Source organism: Emericellopsis atlantica, assembly GCF_019669845.1.
Source record: "Emericellopsis atlantica unplaced genomic scaffold F5Z01scaffold_15, whole genome shotgun sequence".
Classification (NCBI taxonomy): Eukaryota; Fungi; Ascomycota; class Sordariomycetes; order Hypocreales; family Bionectriaceae; genus Emericellopsis; species Emericellopsis atlantica.
Genome location: NW_025764717.1, coordinates 415,385 through 441,604, shown reverse-complemented (window position 1 = coordinate 441,604; position 26,220 = coordinate 415,385). Strand labels below are relative to the sequence as shown.

Here is a 26,220-nt window from a genome sequence, read left to right as displayed (position 1 = left end):
CGCATCGATGGAGTCTGGAAGACGCAAACTTCACACTGCGCCGGTGCACTCAGCTGTGGCGTTATGTCAGTTCCTTTGAGGAGGTCATGGCGAGCTGGCAATTTCATACCGCCATCGAGATCTGCCTGCTGGAATCACCCCTTTTCACCCTTTTGAGTGGTGCAGCTGTACGTATGCATGTGTTGAAGCCAACTCTGGCGATGCTGTGATAATAGGGGATATTTTAGTCTGGGGGAGAGTGCACCACAGGAGCTGTAGGACCCGCTTTGAACAGCCCGGGACCGGGTCCAGGCTACCTAACGACAGCAACAACAGCAGCTAAAGTCGACAAACCCCTGTCATTGTGTGGACCGACCACATCCCGACTCGACTGCGACCCGAGTCGGACTCGACTCGACATCGATCGAACGCTTAGCCGGGGTAGATGATGAAGGGCTTCTCTGCAGCTGATTGAGGGTGAAGTAATATAGCCGAATGACTCTTTGCTCACCCAATTGCTAGATTCGAGAGAAAGAATCTAAGCAACACTGTCGGTGATAAGTGCAAATGTATAATTAGATCCCTAGGCCCCAGGAACCGAACTGTTGGAAAGCTGGCTTGATTTAGCTTCTCTAGTACGTAGTATGGTAGGCGAAGGTTTGCGCATGGTCACGGTGCCTGGTCAGTGGTCAGTTGGGCCTGGAGTCCCGGGGTCCAGATTCCGTTTGTACCTAGCTGTAATAATATTGCATTTCCCGCCTAATATGTCTTCCAATTCGTATTCAAGTCTCCTGATGAGAATGAGGCGAGAGGACTACAACTACAAGTACCTATGTATGCTTTTGAAAGGCAGGTACGCCCGATCTGGTCGCGTCGGGTGGAGGTCCAATCCGGCAGTGAGAAGCACCATCTCAGTCCAGTGCGGTATGCACCTGCCGTGCCTGTCTGGCAAACAATACTCCCTTGGGTTCATGTTGGGCGGGTGAGTAGGTACGCGTTGTGCCAGTGAGCCTTACTGTCGTGAATGTGTGGATTCCTGCTTGATTGCCGTATGATAGACTGGAAATATCGATACGTAGGCACGAGTTGACTGCTGAGTGTGAGGTCCATGTGGCTTTATGGATACGTCGTGTGTCATTTTGGTGCCCACACGCACCTCATGTCCTGCATCCGTACCGCACCACACCACTCTCGCCGGACATCCATCACAGGCAAGCACCCAACCGACCTGCAGACTCCATCGTGACCTGCTTCGACAAGGACCCGGCGGACCTCCAGATGCGGGTGGGTTCCCTGTCTGCCCCTCCAAGCACTGCATGCACGGTAGCGGTACCTTGTCGGTACCAGAAGGCTAATCTCAAACAGTGATTCACGACCTCACTTCTGCTCTCTTCACCTTCACTTTAGAGTCAAACTCTCTTCAACCATTCTTCAGACCCGCGTCTGTCCACCCCGCCATCTCTTCCTCTCTTTTTCCCGCCGACCACCCGCGAGATCATTCGTTTCTTGCTGCCTGCGTATTGACTCGAATTTATCATGGTTCCGTCCTGGAGATAGGAACCTTGACGCTCGCTCCTACCCAGCCTGTACGTCATTCGCTACTTCGAAGCCACGAACACCAAAGCCCCGTGGCAAGAACCTGTATACCACAGTCCCAATTTCAATCGTCCGCGAACCCGCTCTGTGCACCACTCCCACCCAACGTACACGGAAGCTGTACCAGGCGTCTGTGCAGCAGTAGGCTGTAGGCAACGGCAACGTCAACTCTGATCACGGCCGAGCCTGCTGCCACAGTCGCAGCTGTCCAATCCTCAAACCCGATCTACACGTGTCACAGAGCATACCAATACTGACACCGGCTTCCAACAGCAGCCCGGCATGGTGGCTTCTGGGCCGGCTCAGGCCGCACTGGGCTCGCCCAATGGCCAGAACCATACGATCACGCCGATTGACGAAAACTATCTGTCCGATCGAGTCCTCCGACGGACGCAGTATCTATACTCGGCCATCCTCCTAGTCGCGTTCGTAGGCTTAGCTGCCTGGTACAGTGTCTACAACGCGAAGAAGACGGACGATGTCGTCGAGTCCACCGTCAAAGGCCCAGGAGGCAAGCCTCTTCCCGTCACGCGCACCAGGAAGAAGGATGATGGAGAGCGCAAACTCGGTCCCCATTTCGGGCTACTGGCAAAGAACGTCTTCCGAGTCCTAGCAGCCGGAGTATTCCTGGCCTACGTTGCCAGCGACGTGCTGGTCGCTCGTCACGCCTTCCAGTACGATGATCCATATCGGTGGTCCAAATCAGGGCTGAGTTGGGGCGGCGAATGGTCGGTGGTACGTTGCACTCTCCCCGCGCTCAGTGTTCCGACGAACTCCACGTCGTCGGGCACGTGCATCGTGACACGCCGCAAACGCTAATGACGCTCTCTTATGCAGGTTCACCTCCTTGGTGCCACGTTCTTCCACCTCTACATTTTCGTCTCGCTCTTCGACTGGCGCAAGGGGCCCAATGTTGTGCATCTTACAGTGTGGATCCTGGCGCTTGCCGGAGAAATCACAATCGCTACTACGACCTACAAAGCTGCCGTCGAATGCCACGCCGACCGTGAGCCATACGCCCCTGGTGCCAGGACCCGCGGCAGAGAGACTTGCTTAGACTACTGGGCGAAAGTCGATCTCGTTCTGTATTTCATACGTATGCTGTTCCTATTGGCCCTATGCGGCTTCTTTGGAACTGCCTGGATCAACAAGGCTTGTAGTCGATCGGAGTCGAAGCTCGAGGACGGCCCTTCGGAGACCGAACGAACTCCCCTACTGAATGGTCACCAACGATCATATGACTCGCAGAATGGTCATCCGAATGGTGGCGCTGAGACCAATGGCGACCACGTTGTCAACGGGACAGTCAAGACGCATGATGCGCAAGGCCGACGGAAGCGAGGGCGTACCATTTCCAATGCCAAGAAGCCAACGGCCCAGGTCAAGGATGGCGACGACGGTGCGGCTTTCTATCGTCAGAAAAAGCTAACGCACAAAACCTGGTGGGAGTATATGCGCGGCTACACGCTCTTTTTCCCATACCTATGGCCCAAGGACTCTAGGAAGCTGCAACTCAACGTCTTGCTCTGCTTCATCCTTGTCATTCTTCAACGCCTCGTCAACGTCGCTGTACCTCGACAGATTGGGCGGGTCGTGGACAAACTTGTCTTCGCCGTTGAGGACGTCAAGGCAGGCAACCCCTTGACTCTCGACTCGTTCCCACTCGCGGACATGATGCTCCTGGGCGCATTTTGGACCCTCCAGGGACAATCTGGGCTTCTAGGCGCTCTGCGTTCGATGCTGTGGATTCCAGTTTCTCAGTATTCCTACCGTGGGCTGACGACCGCGGCTTTTAACCACGTCCACTCACTGAGTCTTGACTTCCACTTGTCAAAACGGACAGGCGAGGTTCTCTCCGCACTCAACAAGGGCTCATCAATCAACAACTTCCTCGAGCAGGTCACCTTCCAGGTGTTTCCCATGCTTTTCGACCTTCTCTTGACCATCTCCGTCTTCTACTTTGAGTACGGCCCGCTCTATGCCGAGATCAACGCCGTAGGTACCTGCTGGTATCTGTACATGACCATCAAAATGGCGTCTACCAGGGCTGATCAGAGGCGTGAGATGACCAACGCTGATCGCGAGGAGGAAGCGGTGAAGAACGACTCTATCTCTAGTTACGAGACGGTCAAGTATTTCAACGCCGAAGGGTTTGAAGCTCGCCGTTACAGGGAGAAGGTTGGGCTGTTCCAAGATGCGGAAGCAAAGGTTCAGTTCGGCATGGTCAAGATGAACATTTGCCAAGCTATCGTGTATAACCTCGGAAGAGTTCTGGCGGCCACTGTTTGTGGCTGGCAGGTGGCTATGGGTGTTCGCACGCCAGGGCAGTGGTTCACGATCGTCTCCTACCTCACCCAACTGCAAGGTCCGCTCAACTTCTTCGGCACGTTTTATCGCACAGTGCAGCAGGCCATGATTTCTGGAGAACGCCTGCTTGAACTTTTCAAGATCCAACCAACAGTTGTTGACACGCCACACGCCAAACCCCTCAAAAACTTCACCGGTCGCGTTGAGTGGAAGAACGTGTGCTTTGCATACGACTACCGGAAGCCAGCCCTAAAGAATGTCAGTTTCAAATGCGAGCCTGGAACGACCACAGCCTTTGTCGGTGAGTCCGGAGGCGGCAAATCGACGCTGTTTCGACACATGTTTCGCTACTACGATTGCGACTCTGGCTCCATTGAACTCGATGGACAGAATGTCAAAGACCTCACGATTGACTCCGTACGGCGCAACATTGGGGTCGTTCCTCAAGACACCACGTTGTTCAACGAGTCCATCATGTACAATCTCCGATATGCGAAGCCTGACGCAACTCGACAGGAGATTGAGGAAGCCTGTCAAGCCGCAAGAATCCACGACAAGATCATGTCCTTCCCAGACGGGTACGAATCCAACGTCGGTGAACGCGGTATGAGATTGAGCGGGGGTGAGAAGCAACGTGTTGCCATTGCACGTACTATTCTCAAGAACCCCGAGATCATCATGCTGGACGAGGCCACGTCGGCCTTGGACTCACATACCGAACAAGAAATCCAAGAGAACGTATGGAGCGTTGGGCAAGATAAAACTCTCTTGATCATCGCGTAAGTATACAGCCGTACATTACCGTGGACTCAGATAGACTAACACGTGACAGACACCGACTGTCAACAATCACACACGCGGATCAAATTATTGTCTTGCACGCCGGAGAAGTTGTTGAGCAGGGTACCCACGATGAGCTCCTCTCTAGAGGCGGGCGTTATGCGTCCATGTGGCGTAGGCAGAGCCAAGCTGAGAAGGCCGAACGTGAGGCTAGTGTCGCCACGAAGAAAGCCCAGCGGGCGGTGAAAAAGGCGAGGCTGGATCAGGTCTCTGTCGATCTCGGCAAGATTCATAACAGGCACAACTCGGGATCGTATCAAGACCATGACTGCCACGACGCCAACCATGAAGGCACCGAGGAAGGTTCCTCCCAGTCGAGCACATCTACGTCCAGTTCGGATTGCGAGTCCACCCACTCGGCCGAGGCACGAAACGAGGAAGATCCGAAGCCCCGTTCCAGCCACGGCTGAACACAGGACAGGGAACGATGCAATCCCATCCACCTAATACTGATTTCTTTCCGATTCCATTTGGAGCAAGCAGGCATTCACATTCGCAGCATACGATGATGCGTAGCACGCATGGACACGAACTTGAGAGCATGGTCAGGCGTTGTGCAGGTCGATTCTTTCTACTTTCTTGTTTTTTTTTATTTATTTACGATCGCAAACTTCACGAGGCATGTTCTTTGACGACTCAACTTAATACTCTCGTTTGGACGACGCGATGCGCGTGTTGGCGGATGCACCGCATCGCTCTATGATCGCACTTCAGGATCCTCACCGCCGTATCCTATTCGAAAACACCGCTCTCGCTACACTCGATTTTCGTAATGGTTTTTTCATCGCCAGAAGGGGAATGACCCAGAAAGGGGGGTAAAAAAAAGAAGAAGAAGAGGAAGAAGATTCATGAACGGCAACGTATACATGCAGATTACGGCGAACAAAATGCGCACCAGGACACTTAGGTCAGGGGTGCCTTGGGGAATGAGATTTGCAAAAGACATTGGCCTTGGATTTGTTTTCGTTCGAATGGTAATTAGCTACGCTTGCCGTGTTCCTTGGTACGGTGGCCACCACGATCACCCTCCAGGTACGCGGCAATCGGTAGATGGCGAAGACTACAGCGCCCCAGCAATAGGAGACCAATTCCAAGATTGACAACACAAAGGATTGGCATCCGGTGACTCGTGAGAAGCTTAACTTTCATTAGGTACCTATAGGAAGTAGGATGCGATATAAGACCCGGCTACCACTAGACAGCTTCGCCGAGACGCCCCCCTGTGCTGCCCTCTCTGACCAGAGTAAGGGCAGCAAGCTCAGGGGTACGAACTGAACTCGATTACAATTAGTATCCTCCCAAGACCACTGACGCGTCTCATTATTGAAGGGAAATCCCAACCCCCCCCATTCTGTAAACAGTCGTGATCCTTCCTTTCGCGTTCCGTGTCATTCGTACAAACCGTACCCGTCCATGCATGTCGTCCCAATTCCATGAATGGGGAAACTCCCTCACCATCGCGGCCAGCTCGAAGCGAGTGTGTAATGTATATAAGCCAACGTTTGTCAACGGTTGGCTTCTTGACTGTGTCTTTCCCGAAGCGAATGTCTATAGTTGGAAAGAAAGAAAAAACGAGTGGTTATGCGCATATGCGTATGCGTATGTTGTGTGCTGATGCGCCGTTTCGCCCCTGCAATGCTCTGGACTCTCTCCCATTTGTACGTGACTTGCTTTGAACATGCGTGTATTTGCGTGCGTGCGTTCCTCTCCTTTGTATCGTATCCTCGTGCAAATTCTTCAGTGCGTGGCACCGTTGACGGCCGTGTGGCCTATTTGCTTGTCGCTGTTCAGGATCACCTGTTCATCCTCCTAAGGCTCCTCTTCCTCGTCGTCGGAGCGGTCGTCCTTGAGCTCGTTCTTAAACAACGCGCGGTAAGCAATGCGCAGAATGTAGTAGAGCCAGAAGATGTTGAGCGCCTGCAGCGAGGTGAGCAGGGAGGTGGTGATGACCTGGCTGAGCAAGCACTTGTACTGCTCCGTTTCCCAGTTGAGCTCAAATGGACCGACGGTACGGAACTCGGTGAAGAGGGACCAGATGATCTTCAGGTTGATATAGTGGCGCATGTAGATCCATACGCAGATGAAGAAGGCGTAGAACTTGTCCGTGATGGGGTGGTCCAGGTAGTTGAGGGTCTTGGAGGTGGCGAGGAAGAAGTCGGAGATGTCGTGGGTGGTGTACACGGCGATGCCGATGTAGGTGAAATGGAAGCGGTACGACAGGCCGATGAGGGCGAGGGAGACAATGTGGTGGGCGATGAGTTCCTTGAAGTCCTTCCGGGGCTTCTCCATGCCGAGGACGAGGACGATGGCCTGCTGGGCCCAGTAGGCAGCTTGGAAAAGGTAGTAAAATTTGGTGAAGGCGTCATGGTGGCGGTGGGGAAAGTCCTCGTACATGCCACGGGTGTTGAAGTACCAGACGGGCGTGCGGCTCATGACGTACATACCAAGGGGGCCCAGGAAGAAGAAGTAGAAGGCTGTGTATCCTTGCTCCATGAAGCGGGCAAGCTTGCCCTTGGAACGGAGACCGGCACGACGGGCAAGGGGCTTGATCATCTCCTGCATGACGAACTCGCGGGTGAATGACAAGACGACTGTGTAAAAGGCAACAAAGGCAATGTCCCAGGGTCCCTTGCCGTACTGCACGTTGCCGTTGGCGTCGAGGTTACCAGGCTCCTTGTACGATAGGAAGATGAAGCGGTGCATCGGGTTCGACTCGTTTGGGCGCACAGCGTAGGCCGCAAGCATGGCCAAGGCGATCAGTGCCGGCAGGACGAATGTGTGCTTGATCATGATATGGCGCGCACGACCAAAAAAGCCTCGTCGGCGACGAACAGAGCGCTTCTTAAGCCCTGGGCCATTGGAGCCTCCGGATACGGAGCTGTGGTCCCCAGCATCGAAGGCCGCCTTGCTGGTAGCCAGAGCAGCCCCCGTGTCGCCGGCACGGATATCCATGGTCCCCAATGCGCTACTCTTCCTGGGACGGCGCTTCTGGACATTGTTTGTGCCGGCATCGGTGGCCGTGGTGTTGGAGACTTCCTCAAAGTTACGTAGGGCGTCTGCCGAGGTGTTGAGAAGTGGGAAGGGTTCCGACATGATGGGCCAAGCTTCGCTCCAAGCGCGCTGTAGCTCTGGCAGATATATCTGGACGCTTGTTTGTAGTTTCGAGTCGCGCCAGTACTAGCAATCTAGCGCCCGGAAGCAAGTCTCGAATTCGGCGTGCTCAAAGTCGGGAAGGGAATTGGCGGCGCGCGAGCTGTCTGCGAGAACGCCAACTACGGGTGTCAATTGGGGGTGCTGAAGCCGTCACACGCGTGAGCGCCCTTGGTACCGTGTACAAGGTGGTATCGGCTGACTGTGAAGATCCTGTCAAGATGCGTCACAGGCACGAAGTTGGTCCGGGATCGCCGAATGCCTGTCTGGAAATGAATCGCGTTTCGGTTCGTCTCGTTGCGTGCGATCAGGGAATTCGGATAGATGGGTAGGGTTCGCAGTAAGAATGAAATCAATCTGTCGCCGAGAACCTGTTTGGGTCGTTGCAATGGACGCAGGCTTATTATACTGGTGAAAGGAGTGTGAGTTGCCTGCGTGATGCTAGGGACGTGGGAGTGATTGAGGTCGGTCAACAAGGAGGATTTGCATCATCACATAAATCTCATTTCCCGCGTAGCCCAATTTTTCGCGGCAAGCACGTATGAGCGCTCGCCCCTCCTCTCCTTCCCTAATATGCGCCAAGGCCAGAGGCCACAGGAGCGCGTCGCGACACTAACACCAGCTCTCCAAGATCCGCGCCGAGGTTGTTAGAAGCCCTGGATCTACGACCCTCCCCGCAATTTCACCACGCAGATATTGTCTTCCAAGTTTCCAGCCCCTTCAATGTGATAAGTGACCTACGGCGCCCGCGGGAACCCTTGAGGTTGGTTTCATTATGTGCATGCAGGGTGCCAAGAGTTTGCACGCGAGCAGGAGTGACAAGAATTCGCACACGACCAGGAGTGACAGAGTCTCAAATTCCCAATTATACTATTCACGTACATTGTATTGACATGGCTCATCAATATATACAAGCGGACATGCCCATATGAGACGGACGGGTATCTTGTAATACACGCTTCCAGCCCAGAATGCCGGCCGCAAAATTAAATCCAACAACGCCTTGCTCATATGATGCCTCTCGCAGAATGCAACCCGATAATCCAAATCATTGACGCCTCGAAGGGCCCGAGACAGTGCCCTCATCTGATGTTTGACGTCCCCTGCCGGCTGAGATTGATCCCTCTGTGAGCGAGCCTCCGTCGTATGAACACTCATCGTCATCGTATATGAGTCGAGGCTGCACGCCAGGCCACAGCGGAGGATTGTTGATAGGCAGCCCATCGGCACCCCGCTGCGTGGATGCATCTGGCTCCCTTTCACGCTCAAGGATACTCATCTCAAGCGAGGTTGCCCTCGAATCGCTGCTGCCGCGACGCAGCCCGTCGCCCACCCCCTCCTCTTCCAGGACTTGCCGGAGGGCTGTCCCCCTGCGCTCTGGTGCAGGAATCACACGGACCGGGAGGTTGTCTGTGTCCGTTGTCGGCCGAACGCGCTCGCGGATCCTTTCAGCTTGATTCGCCGCAAATTCTTCGAGCCTCGCCCGCAACGCCCATCGACTGTTTGAGGAACCGCCCCTGGCAGAGTGGCGTTGCGGTAGTGCGTATGATACATTGCGCCCTGTCCCCACAGCCGAGCCCGTGTGGGCTTGACTTGCGGGCGGGTTTGTAGAAGCAGTGAGGTCTCGCCATGCGGCTTGACTAGCTGAGCTGTTTGCGTCGACCTCGTCCAGCGTCTGTAGCCCTGACGGCGGCAGGTTCGGGTTAGAGGGAGCGTAAGCTGGCGCAGGCTGCGAGCCCGCCGGATCCTCGTCAGTGTGATAGCTTTCAGGCAAGCTCTCCAGCCGGGACAAGTCAGGCATGCTCGACTGCAACATAATGTCTGGCGTTCGCGTCGTCGCCTCCGACATGGGCGGGTATCGTATCGCATAGACTGTGCTTGCTGCGCTTTGTGTCTCCGTGCGACTAACGGGTGTGGCCGCAGGCGCTGGCCGCGCTGGCCACAGTGGAGGTCTCAGGATATTGCCCATGACACCCTGTGGTTGTTGTCGTTGTTGGACCTGACCGTTGTTGACGTGGCCATCTCGTGCCATATCGCCAAGGGGGGGAGGAGCTCCATTCTCACCCCCATCATCAGAACTATGATCTCTCCTCATTTTCCTCCGCCATGGATAGTCAAAGGGAATAACCTCTAGTGTGTCGTCTCCGTCAAAGACCTCTCGGCCAAGGATTCCATCCTTCTTCTTCTCGCGCTCAAGAGCCTCGATACGCTCCACCCACTCCCAAACCACGACGCTCGCAGCAGCAGCGCCAACCCAGCGCACATAATCACCCCATCCCGCAACGTCCGGCTTTGAGATGTCGAGGATAAAGAAGACCACGGGAATAATGACGGAAGTGATGGCAATGATGGCAATGAGGCAGATGTTCTTCATTAGCGGATGGTAGAAGGCATACCGTTTCTTCGTGATGGCGTAGTAGATGACCCACGCCGCGTAGAGGATTCCGAGTGATAGCTGGAAAAGATAGCTCAGAGCCGGCACAGGGTGGACAAAGCTATTGGGCGTGCTCGGACGCGACACGCCGTCTTCGGAATACTGGAAGCTGTTCAATGCGCTGAAAATCAAATCCAAGGTGATGAGCGCAAAGGCAGTCCATTTGATAATGACCTTTTCCCGCTGTCGCGGGAAGAGCCGTATCAAGGTTTGCGCCTGAGCCAGCCACAGGAACGTGTCAGATATAAGCCGGATGACTTTGATCTCAATGCTGCCGAGGACCTCGCGCTGCATGAGCCCGGCATTCTGGATCCCCCACCTGTACTGCTGCTCAGCAACTGTAAATGTGTTTGACGTGGCTACCGTCAGAGATATGGCGACGGTCAGGGCCGCCACCTTTTGTAACCATGGTCGACCTCCAATGCTGACGCCGCTCGGCGAGCCGTTGGTGAAGCCTCCGCGCCGGCCCAGATACACAACGCCGCCGTCGAGGAAAGACCGCTGGTTCACGAAGAGTATGAGTACAAGCATCCAGGCCGTTATTGTGGTGGACGCCAACGCGTAGCATATGGGGAATTGTGTAATGTAGAAGGGGTCGCGAAAGTCGGAGAACTGATGCTCCTGGCTGTCAGCTGGTATGAGACTGGAAGCATCGAGGGTGGGAGAAGCCGCGTAGTCGTTTAGTTCCCGCGCGGCGATCGTAGGGCATGGTCCATGAAAGAACGCGTCTTGCGTCAGCGTGAAAGGCCCGATGCCGTTTCCGAGGTCGAGTACCGCGTTCGCCGGGAGAAGTGTCGTCGCGCAAAGAGTCGGCAGCGCCGCGAACGCTGTGCTCAACGTCATGGTCGCGACCGACCTAGAGATGGATGGCAAGGTGAAGATGAGACGCCGCCGCAGGCGACAATCCAGTTGTGAGACTCAGTCCTAGGGGAAGGACGCCATTGAGTTGGAGTAGCTCTGCAGGGTGGTGGTAGACTATCGACGGTCGGATCGTGAGACGGGGCGGCGCGATGGGAGATGCGATTTCGATCGGAGTGCCCGTTTGAATGTCGGGCCAGGATGGCGGGATCGCGCGAACAGCGAGTGTCAAAGAGAGACTGGATAAACGAGCGTCGGGTTAGTCGAGATGAATATTCAGAGTCGACTTGTCTTGCGAAGTTGTAATCGCCCTTCCCAGATGATTGTGTGGAAAGCGAATCGTGAGCAACGGAGTTAGGAGATGGGATGGGATTGGGGGGCCCAGGCGCCCAGTCGGCAGGCTCTTGGCTTTGCCGGAGACTTGGCAGCGAGGCTTTTCCAGAAGGAATAAGTTAGGGACGCCAACGAACCTTGTCTCTTGTCCAGTGTGGGCGTCTTGTATATTGGCCCGGGAAATGATGCTATTGTGGGAGATCTGGAGATGATTCGTAATAGAGGCACGTTGTGAGTGTACGAGGATGATACGGGCACTGGAGGAGAGGAAGAATTGCAGGAAGGAATTGAGGGGGCTTGCGCCGCGCGCTGGGGGATCTGGAATGCTGAACTGGGCGGGCGAGGAAGGACGTGGACTGGACGCACACACACGGTACACCCCTCCAGCGCCCTCTGTGAAGGCACTGTGTGTGGCAGTGTGCGTCAGTTGCACCTGAGGCCGTTTGTTTGGTGCACCAATGCACGGTATGTCGACTCGACCGGCATCCCGTGAGAAAGCAGAATCACTGCTTCCATATCCTCTGATCTATGACGGACTCGGTTCACTGCTTCGGCGAAGTGTACGCCTAGTCCTCTAAAGCTTCACAGTCTGTTGATGCACTGTATATGCCTTTGGCGGGGAACGGCTCTTCAAGCCACCCACGGAAAGGGCAGCGCCTCAAAACTGAAGGTAATCTTTCAGCCGCTGGGCCAAGTTCTAACGTATTATTATTAGCGACTGGGAACGAAATCTCACCAGGCCGACGCATCGCAATGGATCCACGACCGCAGTTCGTTCGATGCAGAAAACGATAGCCTTTGCCCTTGCATCGCGACGATGTAACGCTGTGAAGCAGACAAGTGCTGAGTCCCGAGTGAGCTCCAATATCCGGCCCCCCGCCTCCCAGCCCCGGGGGCTGTCCCCGGCCCTGATAAACGTGGAGGTCGAAAATAGTTCTGAATGATTGTGGGAGATGTTTGATGTCGTAAATTTATTTCTACATTGATGGACCCTCTCCTCTGCGTGCACTCCCATGTTTAAGGTAGGTGAAAGAACTCGTCCTTGACGGGTTACTGTTCCTGCTGCCACGGTGTGACTCGTGTGAGTGTGTCACACTGCCAACCCCACTCGACCATCGTCCTCGTCCTCGTGCTCGTCATGACATTCACTTCGCTGCGCCGTTGCGCATTCGAAATGATACCTCATTTTCCCGTGAGACTGGCTGTTTCTTTCAGAATGCGGTGGGCTGCCGCCAAGTCTGACTATGGTCACCCGCGTAGCCGATCGGCTGCTTGCCTCTCCTATCTGCCTTGGCAAAGCTTGAGGGCACGCTAGATGCACGTGCTGTCTTGGCCAACGATCTCGCGATGCTTGGCACTTATCTACCGACAGAGCCGCATCGAGCCCATTGAGTTCATTCAGTTCGGTGATGATGTGCAAAAAGATGTGAACGAAAACCTGCCACGTCTTGTTGGTACAGCCTATATGTATGTAAACAAATGTATCAGGTCGACAGTGTTGTCGACTCTTTGAACGCCCTGAACATGTTGTCCCCTTCGCGATGCGAAACCCATGAATGAAAAACAAAACAAAAGATCGACCCGCACGCTTTGCTTTTCCAGCAATGTTCATCCTGTAAACCATAACTGTGACCATTAGTCCTGTTGATATCAATGCTCCCCAGACCGCGCCGACCCGTATCCATCAGTGCGATACTCCATCTCCAGCACCCAGTTGCCGCTAAAGTCGATGCCGCGCCGTAGCTTGGTGCCTGCTTTCTTCCATACAGCGCTGCCCAGACCCATGTCGGCCACGAACAGCCGCCAGTCGTCCTCGTGGCCGGCGTAGTGCAAGGCCCCAGGCTCGTCTTCACGCGGCGGCGTGACAGCTTCAAGCAGTCCTCGCTTTGGGGCCCCCATTGCCACGACGTACCGGGGCTTGACGAAGAGAGGACCTCCATCGATGATGGCGATCTTGCCCGACGTAGGTTCAATGCCGGAAGGAATATCGACCGCTAGCACAAACGCTTCATTTCGGTTCGCCCACTCCATGAGCTCATACACCGACGCTTGATCACCGACACGCAGTTCCTCGAAAGACATGGTCAGCCCGAGCATTGCGTCAACGATGAGCGAGACAGGCACACTGGCCCCAGAAGCCGCGTTCTTCCGAAGATGCTCAAAAAACTCGTTTTTGCTCAGAACACGACCGCCAAAAGCGCGGTACAGCGCAATCTGTCGTCGGAGGTCCTCCATGAGATCCCGTTCGCGCTCAATGCCGACTACGCAAACCACCACATCAATGTTGCGATTGCGGAGATGACGCGCTGCTGCCAGTGCGCGGATGCTTGACTTGTTGTTTCCCGCCAGGATGACGGTGGACGAACTGGCGAGCAGGGCACCGGCTGACGAGCTGTTGGTGGCAAGCTCAAAGCGGACTTTCATCGCCGGGTCAGACAATGCCTTGATTGCGACCTCTGCGATGCCTCGACCGGCATTCTCAGCCATGAGCTCCTCCGTGAACCCGACCTCATTTGCAGCAATGTTCTCAAGGTTAAGCATCTGGAGTGTCGATATCGCTTCCACACGTCGGTTCGAAGGCAGTAGGTAGAGTCCCGGGTTATACGCTTGCTGCAAAAGGTTAGCATAGCGAATTGGGGAGATCACTGTCACGTAATGACTTACCCCAGAGTTGACACGGGTCAGGGGATGGCCCCCAGTCATGCCGCTGCTGGCCTTGCGTGATCGCGACCTCCTGGATATCCCATTCTTGCTCTCTGCTCTGCGTAGCGCGGGCGCTCCTTTGAAGTCACGCCCATTCAGCCTTTCGACCTCAACCTCGGCCAGCCCTTCGTCCGCCTCGCTGTTCCAAAAGTCGGCGTGTGACCTGGTCGATGGTGGAAGGTCCAGCACATTCTCCGTGTAGTGTAGGTTTTTACCATTGCCGGTACCGGGCTTCGGTCGTCGGTTGTGCGCGACAAGTCGGCTGGCGTCGTCAATCTGGTCTTCCTTGCGCATTTGATCAAACACGGCACGCTTGTCAAACTTGGCCAGGTTGTTTTCAAAGTCAAACTCGCCCATCTCCTCTGTGACATCGGCAGACTCCCACCCATTGTCGGCCGCGCCTTTCCCCCCACGCCCCTGTTTCTTGAGCGAAGAGAATGGCTGGAATGATGCTGTGCTCTGCAGCATGGGTGTCTGCCTCCAGCCTTTGCCGCGACCGTTCGTAGGCACGCTAGGTTTGTCGCCTGGTGAGCTCGGAACGTCCGAATCATGGGCATGCTGCTTCTTTGCCTTGTTGCGACGTCTTTTCCGCCTTTGCCTTTCACCTTCGGTATCTGTGGCCTTTCCAGCCTCGCTGTGCTGCCCCCCATTCTCGATTCGCAGCTGCTGATCGATCGCTTCTACTACATCCTGGATCGGCGTCAGAGGCTTGACCATGCCCCGACCGACGTGGATGCCCCTCAGAACCCCTGGCAAATCACTGTCTTCGAGATCCAAGGCCAACTCCGGGGTACTGAGTACCTCGGGGCCTGCAACAGTACTGTCCGGCACAGCTGTTGTCCTTCCAAAGCTGAGGATCGCAGGGTCTTCGAATGCCTGCCGTGGCGGGCGGGCGGGAAGAGCGGCAGGTTCAGGGGCTGGTGGAGGAGCGTTGTAGAGCGAGGGCTTTTCGTCTTCGATCTGGGTGAGGTCCGCGATGTTCATCGCGTTGATGCGCATTTCAGGAGCCCAGTTCTTGGTACCAACAACGAACACTGCAAGGTTCGGTCAGCGCCAGAGTCCCTCCCGTCTCGATCACATGTACGGTTCACTTACCGTTCGTCAGCGTCAGACTACTGCCTGCCGCAACGTCGCGAATGGTTCCATCGAGCTTGTAGGCTGCGGGGTCCCGAAGAGTGACGCGCATGCGCAACCCAATGAATTGTTCCGCCATGGTCGTCGGCCTCGATATTCAGCGTTTCGAGGCCAGGCAAATCGTCTCGCGAGCGGCGCAGGCTGGGGGACCGTGCGAGAGGCGAAAACTTGAAAGCGATACACCGAAAACGCCCTCCAACGGCGTCGCCGCCTCGAACAGGACACTCACGTCGCGATCGCAGCCGACGTTGGGTGGAATGCGGTGGTCGGAAGTTTGTCGATCGTCCAAGTCTGGACAAAGGCCAAATTACGTCGATCGCGGATTGACCGGGTTTCACAAGTTTGGAGCACGTCCGAGTGTCGACGATGTAGAGCGGGCGACGCAGTTTCAATCCACGGGCACAACGGGGTCGCAAAGAAGGGGAGCGCTTTGATGATAGCAAAGATCAAGAGTGGCGGTAGGAAGACCAGTAGTGCGCTCCTCGACAAATCCCCCCCATCGATCGTGGATGCTGCTGCTGATGCGATGGCATGCCCGTCCGCTCCTGCCCCTGGTGGGCCTGGATGGGCCAAATCCGTCTCGCCGAGGACACTTTCCGCCGGCGGACGCTTATCGATAAAAAAAGGGTCACAACTTCAACGAAAAGGATTCAGGTCGGATGCATGGCATGCAGCTTCTGACTGCGAGTACACATAATCCGCAGGATCGCACGTGTCTGGCTTCGCGTTATTCTTGGCTTCAGCAAATAATTGGAGGACCGGTCTGATGTGTGACGCTCGCGTTGATGCTGACGTGATTCACCACATAATATAGCTTCTCGAAACTGGTCCTCGTATCGACGCTGCGCCCGTCGCGTTGGGTGTAAATACCTCTGCAAGTCTGTTCTTCCACGCGGTAATTAGGATTCCTATTCATCCAGTGGTTAAAAGGTGGCCATCTCGAGCGTGCCGCAGCGGCCTGTAGGATCAACGCTGCATGTACGGCACTTCAGGGCTGCCATGATGCTACCCACCCTACATCTCAGCACTTCTCGTAGCTGACCCATCTGTGATTGAATCATTTGCTTGTACGAATCTAGCTTGCCGTGCTATAGACTTATCTCAGTCTAGTGAGCTTGCCAAATGCAAGCGTCTCATTATGCGATGCCCAAATACGCCAATCCTCTGTGTATACATACATGCAAGTAGTAATAATCTTGATCGCTAGTCTTGGAAAGTTTAATAATAACCCATATCTCTCATCGCTTCCTCATCTGGGTCCATTTCGTCTTGCGCCGGCAGCTGCTTGGGGGCCCCATTTGCCCCTTTCCGACTCGCAAACACGTCGGCTACTTTTGGCGCCGCTGGAGCCATTCTACTAGAAGCCACGTCGACGCTGTAGAGCTTCCTGTAGAAGGCGCAAACCCGTGGGTGGGCCATGATCTTGCTCTTGTGGAAGTTCTTCACCTGCAAGCCTTGCTGACTGGTAGCACGACTGAGCGCCACGTACGCCTGGCCTTTCTCGAAAACCTTGCCAAGGTCTACTGTCACTCTCTCCAGCGTTTGCCCTTGGGCCTTGTGGATGGACAAAGCCCACGCCAGGATGAGCGGCAGCTGGGACCTCTTTGCCTGGACTTCGCCGTTGGGCAGCTCGACCTTCCAGTCTTCAGGCTGACACAAGATAATCTTGGGGTTCCCGTCAATATCAATGAACTGAACGACCGGAAGGATCTGGCCACTCGAGGCAGAAGAATCTGTATCGCTGTCACGGCTGAATCCCTTGAGCTTCCTGCGAGCTTTGGCCATGGCGTCGTCCATGTGCGAGTCAAAATCTTCAACACCATTCATCTCAAACGTCTTCTCGTCCGAGAAAGCAATGACCTTGCCGAGGGTGCCGTTCACCAGAGACTCGTTCCAGTTCTTGATGAGCATCACTTGTGCGCCAACTTTGAGGTCGAGGGTCTTGGGGCTCATCATGTTCGAGAGAAGTTTGTCTCGAATCTTGGGGTCCCCTGAGTCCAGTGCTTCGTATCGTCGGGCTTCACCAGGTAGGGCACGGAGCCGTGTTGCGTTGGAAGTCTCGACTTGATTTCGAGTGGGGTACAGCTGCGCCATGTCGACACCATCATCGAAGGAAAGGGGCCGAGATAGTGCTCGGAATGCTCTCTCGGTCTCTACGCTGATCTCACCGAGGCGCATCTCGTTGAGCATGTTTGCGAACTGAGGATCACGCTGTCGGAAGACTTCTGTCAGGCCGATGGTGTGGTCGATGGATGTGTTCCATGTGTTGGCTTCGAAACAAAACTTGATGTCCCTCTTGTTCTCGCCATCAGGAACGGGAGGCAACTGGAAGAAGTCGCCAGTGATAATGAGTTGTATACCGCCCCAAGGCCGGCCGTTGTTGCGGATAGTGCGCCCAATCTGGGAAAGCTTGTCAAATAGGTCGCCATCGACCATGGATATCTCATCAATGATCAAGCATTTGACTTTGAGCCAACGGTTCTTCGCCTTGGGATTTCTTCGGATCTTCTTGATGAGCTGCGTTGGTTCCTCCTTGCCCAACCCGATGCCTACGAATGATTAGTCGCCTGTCAAAGGATGTCAAGAAATCACGTACCTGAGAAGCTGTGTAGCGTGATGCCACCAATGTTACACGCGGCCAAACCTGTTGACGCTGTGACTGCGACACGTTCCGTGTCTTTGGCATATTTCTTTTTGAGCTCCTCGATGATCGCTCGCATCAGAACAGACTTTCCTGTTCCAGCTGCACCGGTGAAGAACACGCTTTGTCCTTTGTTGACGACCATGTCAAGCACGTTGCGCTGTTCTTTGCTGAGTGAGAAGGCAGTAGCCTTGGCTCCGCCTTTGGCAGCCTCTGTCGCACCACGCGCACCATCGTTCCCGGGTTCTGGTATTTGAGGCTGACGCTGATTCTTGAGCTTCAATTTCTGCTCCTTGATGGCACTAGCGCTAGGGTCGAGAAAGTCTTTCCGCGAAGAGTGGGTAGGTGTCTTTGCCGAGAAGCCATCCTCGTCTTTCGCCCAAGGCAGGACTCGCTTCTTTGGAGCGGGAAGCTCGAATGAGTCGTCTTCCGAAGAATTTCGCTTCATTGATCTCTCACGAGTGTCCGTCCGCTCATCCTTCGGAGGTTGTTGCGGGGGCATCCAATGGGAGGCAGGCGAGGACGACCATTCCATTGGTTGTGTTGGGGTAGGAGGGGGCGGCATGTTCTCCTTTGTTTCGGCCTGAGCTTTCTTCGAGGCCGTAGGTAGCGCAGAGGGCGCTTCGAAATCCAGATCCAGATCCTCGTCATCGCTGAAATCGTCTTCTAACAGCATGACTTCAGCTTTGCTCTTAGAGTGGGAATCGGACCCTGTCAAATCGACCACCTCGTTCTTGCTATGGCTGAATGCGTTGTTGGCGTTGCTATAGAGAGCTGTGAGGGTTTGGTGATTTGCTCCTTTGTGTGCCGATGGTCGGTCCCCATCCTGCAATGACTCTGATTCTCTCCCGCTCCTCGCCGACTGCGTCGCATGTCCAGTTGCGCTTGGTTTCTTAAACTGATCCCTTATGTCGCTGGTGCATGTTGGGCTGCTGGAAGGGAACAACTGCTTGCCCAAGCTTGCTGGCGGCGGCGGTGCCTTCGCCACGAACTTCTTATTGGCCTGGGCGAACATTGTGTCGTCGCAATCTTTTGGTAGTTCGGGGGACGTATGAGAGGCGCAAATTTGAGAAACGTCTCTAGCTTTCTCTAGGAGTCTGCGGCGGGTCGGCGAGGATCGGAGGGGTAGACTGGCAAGAGTAGCCTTCATAAAGCGGTCCCTCCTGTTTTCGAGGCCAAGGCTATCTATCAGCCCTCGAAACGCGACGGTACGAGAGGGGAGGATTGTCGTGCGGTTCCAGCCCACTGCGACGTGCGGTCGGTTCGAGGTATGAGAGTGGGAATCGAGGCGCTATTGATCGACCTCCTGGCTGGTCGTTGTTGAATCGAGAAATGCCAGGACGTTCCAATATTTACTGTTGTGGCATCAAGTCACCTATCAGTAATTATCGAGGAGTCGCGTTGAGTAGTTGCGGCAGTAGCACCTTGACGCGCCTTCTCCCACCACGCCGCGTTTCTAGCGCGAAACTTGTGGGTAATCACGTGGATCCCCAACCAACTCCCAGGCAGGCTCAGCTACATCTTGACTGCAACGCTCTTTGATTTCCTCGCATTGCATTGTCACACGCGTCATACACAATAAGTAGTCATATGCCAGTTTGATTGATATTCCCGTCGCCGAACAAATGAAACGATACCGTTGACTCGACGCTAGAAGAACCTTAAAGCAACATCCAACCATCCCTCGTCATGATCAGTAGCCTGCCCCTGGCTGACGGTGCCCAAACGGCCGCGGCGCGAATGGGTGATTAGGAGCCACGCCACTGTCTTGGGGCACAGCGACGCGTCCAAAAACTGGCGGCCCATTCCCAGGACCATCTCTCCCACCAAACCCAGTGCCTGCCTGGGCTCGAGGGATTCTGCCATCGATACTCGTCCTGTCAAAATGCTGATCCATATCCGCAAAGGTGACCCCACGGGTATTCCTTACATTCGGGTCAACATAGCGAACGTTGGGTTGCCTTGGTTGCTGCGAATGGGCTTCCACTCTGATTGGCGACATATCGGGTCTGCTGTCTCTCCGACGGGTCTGTGAAGTACGATGAACCCGCGTGGGCGTTGTACGGCTCCTTGATGAGCCGGAAGAAGAGGCGGAGCTTGACCTACTGCGTCTCTCATCATCTCGCGACTGCTTACGTCGACCGTAATACTCAGGACGTGATCTGCTGCGGCTGTGCCGCGACCCCTGCCCGCGACGCCTGTCTCTGCCTCGGCCACGACGTGAGTCCATGGAAGAAACGGAGGTCCCGCTTTCGCTGTCGCTTTCCGTCAAACTATCTTCGGAATCGGAGTCATGAGATGAGACGCTTCGAGCTCTGTTCTTGGCCCCTCCTTTGTGTACAACATGCTTGCGGCCTTCCTCACGGCGCCCTCCCTTTGACTCAGTTTTCTTGGGCTGATGACCCTTGCTGTCTTGCTTCAATTGCACGGGCCGCGCTCCTTGTTGCTTTGCCTGGGGCTGGGGTTCCCGTGATACCCCGCTGGGCTGACCGCGCTGTTGGTTGATGGGGGGCGGAGGCGGCACCTGGCCTCCTCCACGTACACTCTGCATGTTTGCTCCAGGTTTTGTGCCTGTCTGTTGTACAGCGGGCTTCTGGGCCGACTGTTGCATCCGTTGCGCAGTTGCGAGCTGTCGCTGCTGGTCCTGGAGTTGCTGCTGGTGCAGGGCGTGCATGCTCTGCGCGCGTGAGTTGGCTTGGCCAGCCGGCAGCGTTGCCATTCCCTGTTGCGACTGAGGATCTTGCTGAACCTGATACGCATAAGAAGGACCGAGTCGCTGTTGTGGATAGTGCTGGGCGAATCCTGGCTGTTGAGCCTGTACCATGGACTGGACACGCGGGTCCGTCTGCCTAAGGTCCTGAAGGGCGAGAGGCCCGCTTTGCTGACGGGGACGCCGCTCGGGCGATGAAGGGGAGTGATGGCGTCTGTTGGGGAAGAGGTGGCTTGGCTGGCGCTGCCTGGCCGACTGCATGCCGACACGCTCCTCCTGATTCCAGTTGTCGTCGGCCTCGTGGAGCATCTTGAGACAATTCTCGTCTGGCTTGGGCGTTCGCCTGAAGTAGGCAGTTATGGACACAGTCTGCTTCTCGCGCCGTGGCTTGGAGCTGTGTGGCTCGACGAGGTACGTCTTGGGCTTGTTCTTCTTGTGTCTCTTCTTGGAATCTTTGCGTCCCTTGCTCTTGGATTTACTGGGTGGGAGCTCAATGTAGTATGGTTGCTGAGTCTCGGGGGCGACCTCCACCTTCTTCTCCTTCTGGTCGATTTGCGCTAACTCGTAGCAGTATCGAGAGTCGATCTCCTGTTCTTCGAGCTTGTTAAGAGCGTGGTCGAGTTGACGGTTGATAGGAGCCGCCAGGTCGCTCCTTTTATCGGCGATGAAGGGCGTGAAGGTGTCCAGCTCTCTGACCTTGCGATGCGCATCTTTCTCGGAAACGTCGGTCAGGATGACCTGCTCTGCCTTCTCCCACGTGGGCTGCCTCTTGTTGCCGTCGCGATCCACATCATGGTCGACATTTGCCTTCTCCATGCGGATCACAACATAGGAGGAAAGCTTGTCACGGGCCTGGGCGTCTGTCATACACTGATCGTCCTCGCGGATGTCGAAAATTTCGCGTTTGGGTCGCCGTTGAAAGTCGTTGTCGTACCTGTTGGCTCTGCTTGATGGCGATGTCCAAACCGAATCTGATGACATCGAGTCCTGGCGGCTCATGCGCGGACCCTCGTCGGAGTACCCTCGTGCCATACGCTGACCTGGGATCCAGGTTAGGCCGGTCTGGTAGAGGTTCTCCGCCCCGTCGCCATATTGAACAAGCGCTCCCATGTTTGCTTGAGGCAACGCGTATGTGCCGTCCAGACCGTCGTTGCGGAAGGCAGGGTTCATGGCTTGTTGGCGGGGCACTTGATGTACGAGCGCTCTATTTGGGGTGGCTTGCTGTGTAGGCTGGCCCTGGGGTCCAGCGTTGCCCATTGCGAAGGGGCTGGCTCGGGAAGCCATTGCTGACACGCTGGTGGTCGAAGACGGGATACACTGATAAGGAAGAAGTGGATGCTGAGAATGATGCTTCAGAACTACGTGGAGCAGGCTGCGGTCAGGGCGCAAGGTATGGATTTGGACAACGAAGGAGTGAATGAGGCATGAAGTGCATGGCTGAGACGGAGAGGCTCTCTTTATGCGAAGATGCGTCCTTGCTATCTCGGTGAACCAGTGGAGGAGTGGTGCACTATCTTTGTCGGGTCGATCCGGCCTTTGCAGGCCTCGCGGCGCGATGCCTTGCGCGCATCGCAGCAGTCGATGATGTCAACTCTGAACGTGGTGTGCTCTGCCACGTCGACAAGTATCACCTCACCAGGCGGTAGTTGAGTGTGCAGGCAGGGCTGACACGGAATTGCTGGGCAGCCAACGACAGTGCGGTTGCCTCTCACGATGGTTCGCATGGCCAGGAGGGACGCCGGACAAGGCAGGCAGATCAGCCAAGCAGCCCAACATTCAAGTGGTGCCCTTCCGGGTGAAATCCTCGGATTGGGATACGGCCCAGATTCGAGGTGCATGCACAGCCGTGGCAAAGTGCACGTTGATTAGCACGCTGCCACCGAGTGATCGCCTTACTTGCTTCATCCACTCTTGTGTCGCAGAGAGGATTCGATCGACTTGATATCTGATTGCCCCGAGCTTGAGACCCGTGATAACATAAGGTAGCTAGCAGCAGCACTTGGTACTATGCTGATCAGGCGCGTTGCTACTATCTTTCAGAAGCGCTGAGGAGCTTGCTGGTACTGAGGACCCTGGGGAAGACATTCCCGATTTACCTTCGCAATCTGTTTACTGGATGCCATGCAGGCAGTCAGATGCTCTCTCTGAAATGCACATTATCTGCACTTCGACCTCATCATTTTGAGCAAAACTTTCCCAACTTCAGGGTCGAGACCATTGATAGCGATACTTGATGAGGTCGGGGACGAACATGAAGGTGTCGTCGAGGCTCTGCTCCTGATCAACAGATGCTACGCAACGGAGCAAACGCGTCTGTCAGACTGACACGAGTGACTCACAGCCTTTGGTATGCACGTCGATGCCGGGGAAGTTTCTCTTCATCCGTATGGCTGCCTCTGCCCATACACTCCTTGTTCTGGTCTGCGCCAGCATGTCGCACCGGTGAGAGCTCTTTTCTCAACCTCTGTCGATCGATAGTTGATCATATCACCATGTATGGGTCGAGGCATTGCGAGAGGCCAAGGCCGATACTAACAAATGCAGGCGACCGCGGAGCGGAGCGGACAGTAGCCGCTGACCGGCTTGGCCTTGGCCTAAGCCTGACTGCGACGTAACGTGTTGGTAACTGGTTGCCTCGTTCGTTGTCCCTTGTGCTACAGGAAGGAAGATGGTCGCCTTGCAGTGTCGCACAGATACCCTCTCCTCAATCCTTATGAGCAAATCCCCAGACCGACAACGCTTGGCCGCGGTTGAACTTGCGAAGAAACTTCTGCCAAGACTGTCATGTGGTCTCCGTCTGCCAGTGCCCGACGTCCAAGTCGCTGTGCTTAAGACCGGTGTAAATCCCTTTGGTTGATCCTCCTGCCAGCGCAGCCCGCCCAGCCGCCTGGGACTGGCGGCTCGCACGCGCGCGCGCGCATGAACGAACGCCTACCACGTGCGGAGCACAATGACCGGCTCTCATATTCGCGGGGGAAGATGGCATTCGTGTAGGCCAGCATCAGCATTTCCATTTCGCCACGGGTCCAGCACACCTCACAACTGATTCCCAAACTTTGCCATGTCCGTGAGGCTGGCGATGGTGATGTGCTGGCGCGTGTCACAGCCGAGGTAACAGTTGTAGCTGGTGGCAATCGTGGCTTCATGTGACGTTTGACAGCACGATATCAGCAATTAATCTGGTATTCGCACAATATAGAAGCGTCTGCTGCTCCTAAATGGCACTACTCGGAGTTCTGGTCGACGGCAGGGAAACATTAGTAAGAAACCTTGGGCATGGCGATGAGCCACTCAATGTTCTGACCAAAGCGCGTGTGGCAAGAGATCTTGGTTCAACAACGAGCAACTCCTGGGAAGTTGAAGCCAAATTGGGAATATGAAGGTGAATACGATCTGCCTTTGATTGAAGGCTCAGGCTGCAAGAACCGGTTTGACTCTAGGGTAGCTATCGGTTGCCACGCTGGCGATGTGACGGGACCAAAACTGCGCAATGTGTACGCGATTTGAGCACACCGCTTATTAACACGGCTCATTAACATACATGGCTTAGTTCATAGTTCGCCTCGCTATATAATGCTTCCTAATACGAACGACACATTTTTTATACTGAATAATTCGGTAAATGTAGAGTCAAGCTACGACCTACCGAGCTGATGTCTCGGCACTTCCCGCTGCTATATTTAGCTCCAAAGCATCATGTGGAGATTGAACATTACATGAGCCCGTTCCTAATACGAAGGCTCCGTGCGTGCCAAATCTTATTAATAACACGACAATTTTCTGAAGACACAAGGCCAGAATGGCATGCGCTTTGCACATTTGGCACAAAGAAGTCTGCTCCTTGGTGACCGCCAGGAGGCTGCTGTGTGAGGCTTGCGAAGTGCAGGGTAGGTGAGACTTGCATGAATATACCCCTAAGCCCGCCCATTGTCGATGGGCGGATCAAACGTGCATGACCTGAACCGTCGGACGGAGCTCGGCTGCTGGGATCTTTCTCTTGGTCAAGCTTTCCGCTGACGTACCCTTGAGATCTAGCACCGGTTGTCAATCAAGACTGCCGACCAAGTGCATAAACATATGACATCCGCCAAGTCGCCTCGCCTCGACTCGACGACGGATGGTCGCCGGATCGGCCCCCACGATGGACCAACAGGTAAGACAATGCCGATGCCGAAGCTCGAAAGCTAAGTCTAGACTGCGGGGTATTGTTTCTGTGGGGGAGCAGAAGGGCCTTGCTGAGTGCATGTCCGCGCCCCTTGGTGAAGTAATACGAAAGATCGTCGGTTACATCGTCCGCCCGCGTACACGAGCAGCAGCCCTCTGTTTGTCCGGGCCCGCGCGAATGACAAACAGTCAGCGAGCTTCAATTGCCCCAGCGGTGAGCGTTTCATGACGTGTTGTCTTGGCTTTAATGCTCAGCCCGCTGGGCTTTTGTGCGGAATACGAGGTTTCTTACCCACCGGCAGACAGCTGATCCCAGGGACGGATCCACGATACGAATCATTGTTGCCATCAGCAGGGCCTCGGTTGCGGAACTGTGCGCTGCCTCTCGGTCTGACATCAATACGACGCTGGCTTCAATCGCATGAAGGCAGCACGGTGAGCTCAGCGATGATGCTCACTCCGTGGTGGCAACGAGGTGTAGAAATCCGTATATAAGTCGCCTTGCCGTCTCTGGGACACAATCGAATCCTCCTCTCCAGCACATCACCAGCGTCCAATTCCAGCATCAATCCCAAGATACACCTCTTTGACGCCCAAATACATCTTAACCGACCACCACATTCACCATGAAGGTCTCCGTCCTCGCCCTCGCCGCCGTCCTCGGCTTGACCTCTGCCCAGAAGGCTGTCGTGGTCAACAACTGCAACTCAGCCATCTATGTGCAGTCCTACCCCTACGACGGTGGCAAGCCCGGTCCTCTCACCACGGTGAAGCCCGGCAAGTCCTTCTCTGAGGACTTCCGCCCGTCTGGATCTGTACGTACCGCAACAAGGCGTGCCTGAGCGCCCTATGCCGACGGATCAATGATGCTAATTTAGGCTCTGCAGACCGTCAAGCTTGCCAAGACCAAGACTCTTAGCGAGCCTCTGTTCTTTGGCTACTCCTTCTCCAGCAACCCCGACTATGCCTACTGTAAGTCGTCTTATGCCCAGTATACATGAGAATATGGTTTACTGACTCTTCACTTTTAGATGAACTCAGCTCGTAAGTATACATCGCTTCGCAAGCCCTATGTTCCCCCAACAAGCTCTATAGCACCGATACAATCCGAAACGCACCTATCCTATGTTAATGCTCTGATTGCTGACCTTCCATAGCGAATGGGGGAACCCCTGGATCAAGGACCACAACATTCTGAGCCCCGGAGCTGGTTGTGAGGTGTTTGACTGCGACCCCAACGAAGCGAGCTGCTACAGCACCCCTGCCCACAAGAAGGTCTACGGCTGCCCCCAGCCCGTGGATCTGACTGCTACCATCTGCAAGCAGTAGACATATATATTCACATAGAAACATGTAATGCATTGGCCTTGA

General features: G+C 55.1%; 6 protein-coding genes across 6 annotated transcripts; 2 read left to right on the top strand and 4 right to left on the bottom strand.

Moving 5' to 3' along the window:
- Nucleotides 1–1,857: 1,857 nt before the first annotated feature.
- F5Z01DRAFT_622991 (heavy metal tolerance protein) lies at nt 1,858–5,132 on the top strand (the record flags this gene model as incomplete). Its single annotated transcript, XM_046261295.1, has 3 exons — nt 1,858–2,310; nt 2,413–4,661; nt 4,715–5,132. 3 exons carry the CDS (start codon nt 1,858–1,860, stop codon nt 5,130–5,132), a joined length of 3,120 nt encoding a protein of 1,039 aa, XP_046117768.1.
- Nucleotides 5,133–6,531: 1,399 nt separating this feature from the next.
- F5Z01DRAFT_622934 (TLC domain-containing protein) lies at nt 6,532–7,815 on the bottom strand (the record flags this gene model as incomplete). Its single annotated transcript, XM_046261291.1, has 1 exon — nt 6,532–7,815. The coding sequence occupies one exon, from the start codon at nt 7,813–7,815 to the stop codon at nt 6,532–6,534; it is 1,284 nt and encodes a 427-aa protein (XP_046117767.1).
- Nucleotides 7,816–8,842: 1,027 nt separating this feature from the next.
- F5Z01DRAFT_131215 (PalH/RIM21-domain-containing protein) lies at nt 8,843–11,446 on the bottom strand. Its single transcript, XM_046257573.1, has one exon. The coding sequence runs from the start codon at nt 11,147–11,149 to the stop codon at nt 8,921–8,923; it is 2,229 nt and encodes a 742-aa protein (XP_046117766.1). The 5' UTR covers nt 11,150–11,446; the 3' UTR covers nt 8,843–8,920.
- A 1,632-nt stretch (nt 11,447–13,078) lies between these two features.
- Nucleotides 13,079–15,590, bottom strand: F5Z01DRAFT_131159 (YjeF-related protein N-terminus-domain-containing protein). Its single transcript, XM_046257572.1, has 2 exons — nt 15,296–15,590; nt 13,079–15,234 (listed from the first exon to the last, which is right to left on the bottom strand). Exons 1-2 carry the CDS (start codon nt 15,411–15,413, stop codon nt 13,148–13,150), a joined length of 2,205 nt encoding a protein of 734 aa, XP_046117765.1. The 5' UTR covers nt 15,414–15,590; the 3' UTR covers nt 13,079–13,147.
- Nucleotides 15,591–20,125: 4,535 nt separating this feature from the next.
- On the bottom strand, nt 20,126–21,942 carry F5Z01DRAFT_674722 (uncharacterized protein; the record flags this gene model as incomplete). The annotated part of the gene is made up of 2 exons (XM_046265076.1): nt 20,126–20,248; nt 20,317–21,942. 2 exons carry the CDS (start codon nt 21,940–21,942, stop codon nt 20,126–20,128), a joined length of 1,749 nt encoding a protein of 582 aa, XP_046117764.1.
- A 3,334-nt stretch (nt 21,943–25,276) lies between these two features.
- F5Z01DRAFT_131018 (uncharacterized protein) lies at nt 25,277–26,201 on the top strand. The gene is made up of 4 exons (XM_046257571.1): nt 25,277–25,664; nt 25,737–25,821; nt 25,881–25,893; nt 26,007–26,201. The coding sequence occupies exons 1-4, from the start codon at nt 25,476–25,478 to the stop codon at nt 26,176–26,178; spliced, it is 459 nt and encodes a 152-aa protein (XP_046117763.1). The 5' UTR covers nt 25,277–25,475; the 3' UTR covers nt 26,179–26,201.
- The last annotated feature ends 19 nt before the right edge of the window (nt 26,202–26,220 follow it).

What these genes read in the sequence shown, in the direction of transcription:
- F5Z01DRAFT_131215 (XM_046257573.1), bottom strand. Translation starts at nt 11,149, where the DNA reads ATGACGTTGAGCACAGCGTTCGCGGCGCTGCCGACTCTTTGCGCGACG.
- F5Z01DRAFT_131159 (XM_046257572.1), bottom strand. Translation starts at nt 15,413, where the DNA reads ATGGCGGAACAATTCATTGGGTTGCGCATGCGCGTCACTCTTCGGGAC. An exon ending in TAGTCTGACGCTGACGAACG is followed by an intron (nt 15,235 to 15,295) that starts GTAAGTGAACCG and finishes CGAACCTTGCAG; the next exon opens with TGTTCGTTGTTGGTACCAAG.
- F5Z01DRAFT_131018 (XM_046257571.1), top strand. Translation starts at nt 25,476, where the DNA reads ATGAAGGTCTCCGTCCTCGCCCTCGCCGCCGTCCTCGGCTTGACCTCT. An exon ending in ACTTCCGCCCGTCTGGATCT is followed by an intron (nt 25,665 to 25,736) that starts GTACGTACCGCA and finishes TAGGCTCTGCAG; the next exon opens with ACCGTCAAGCTTGCCAAGAC.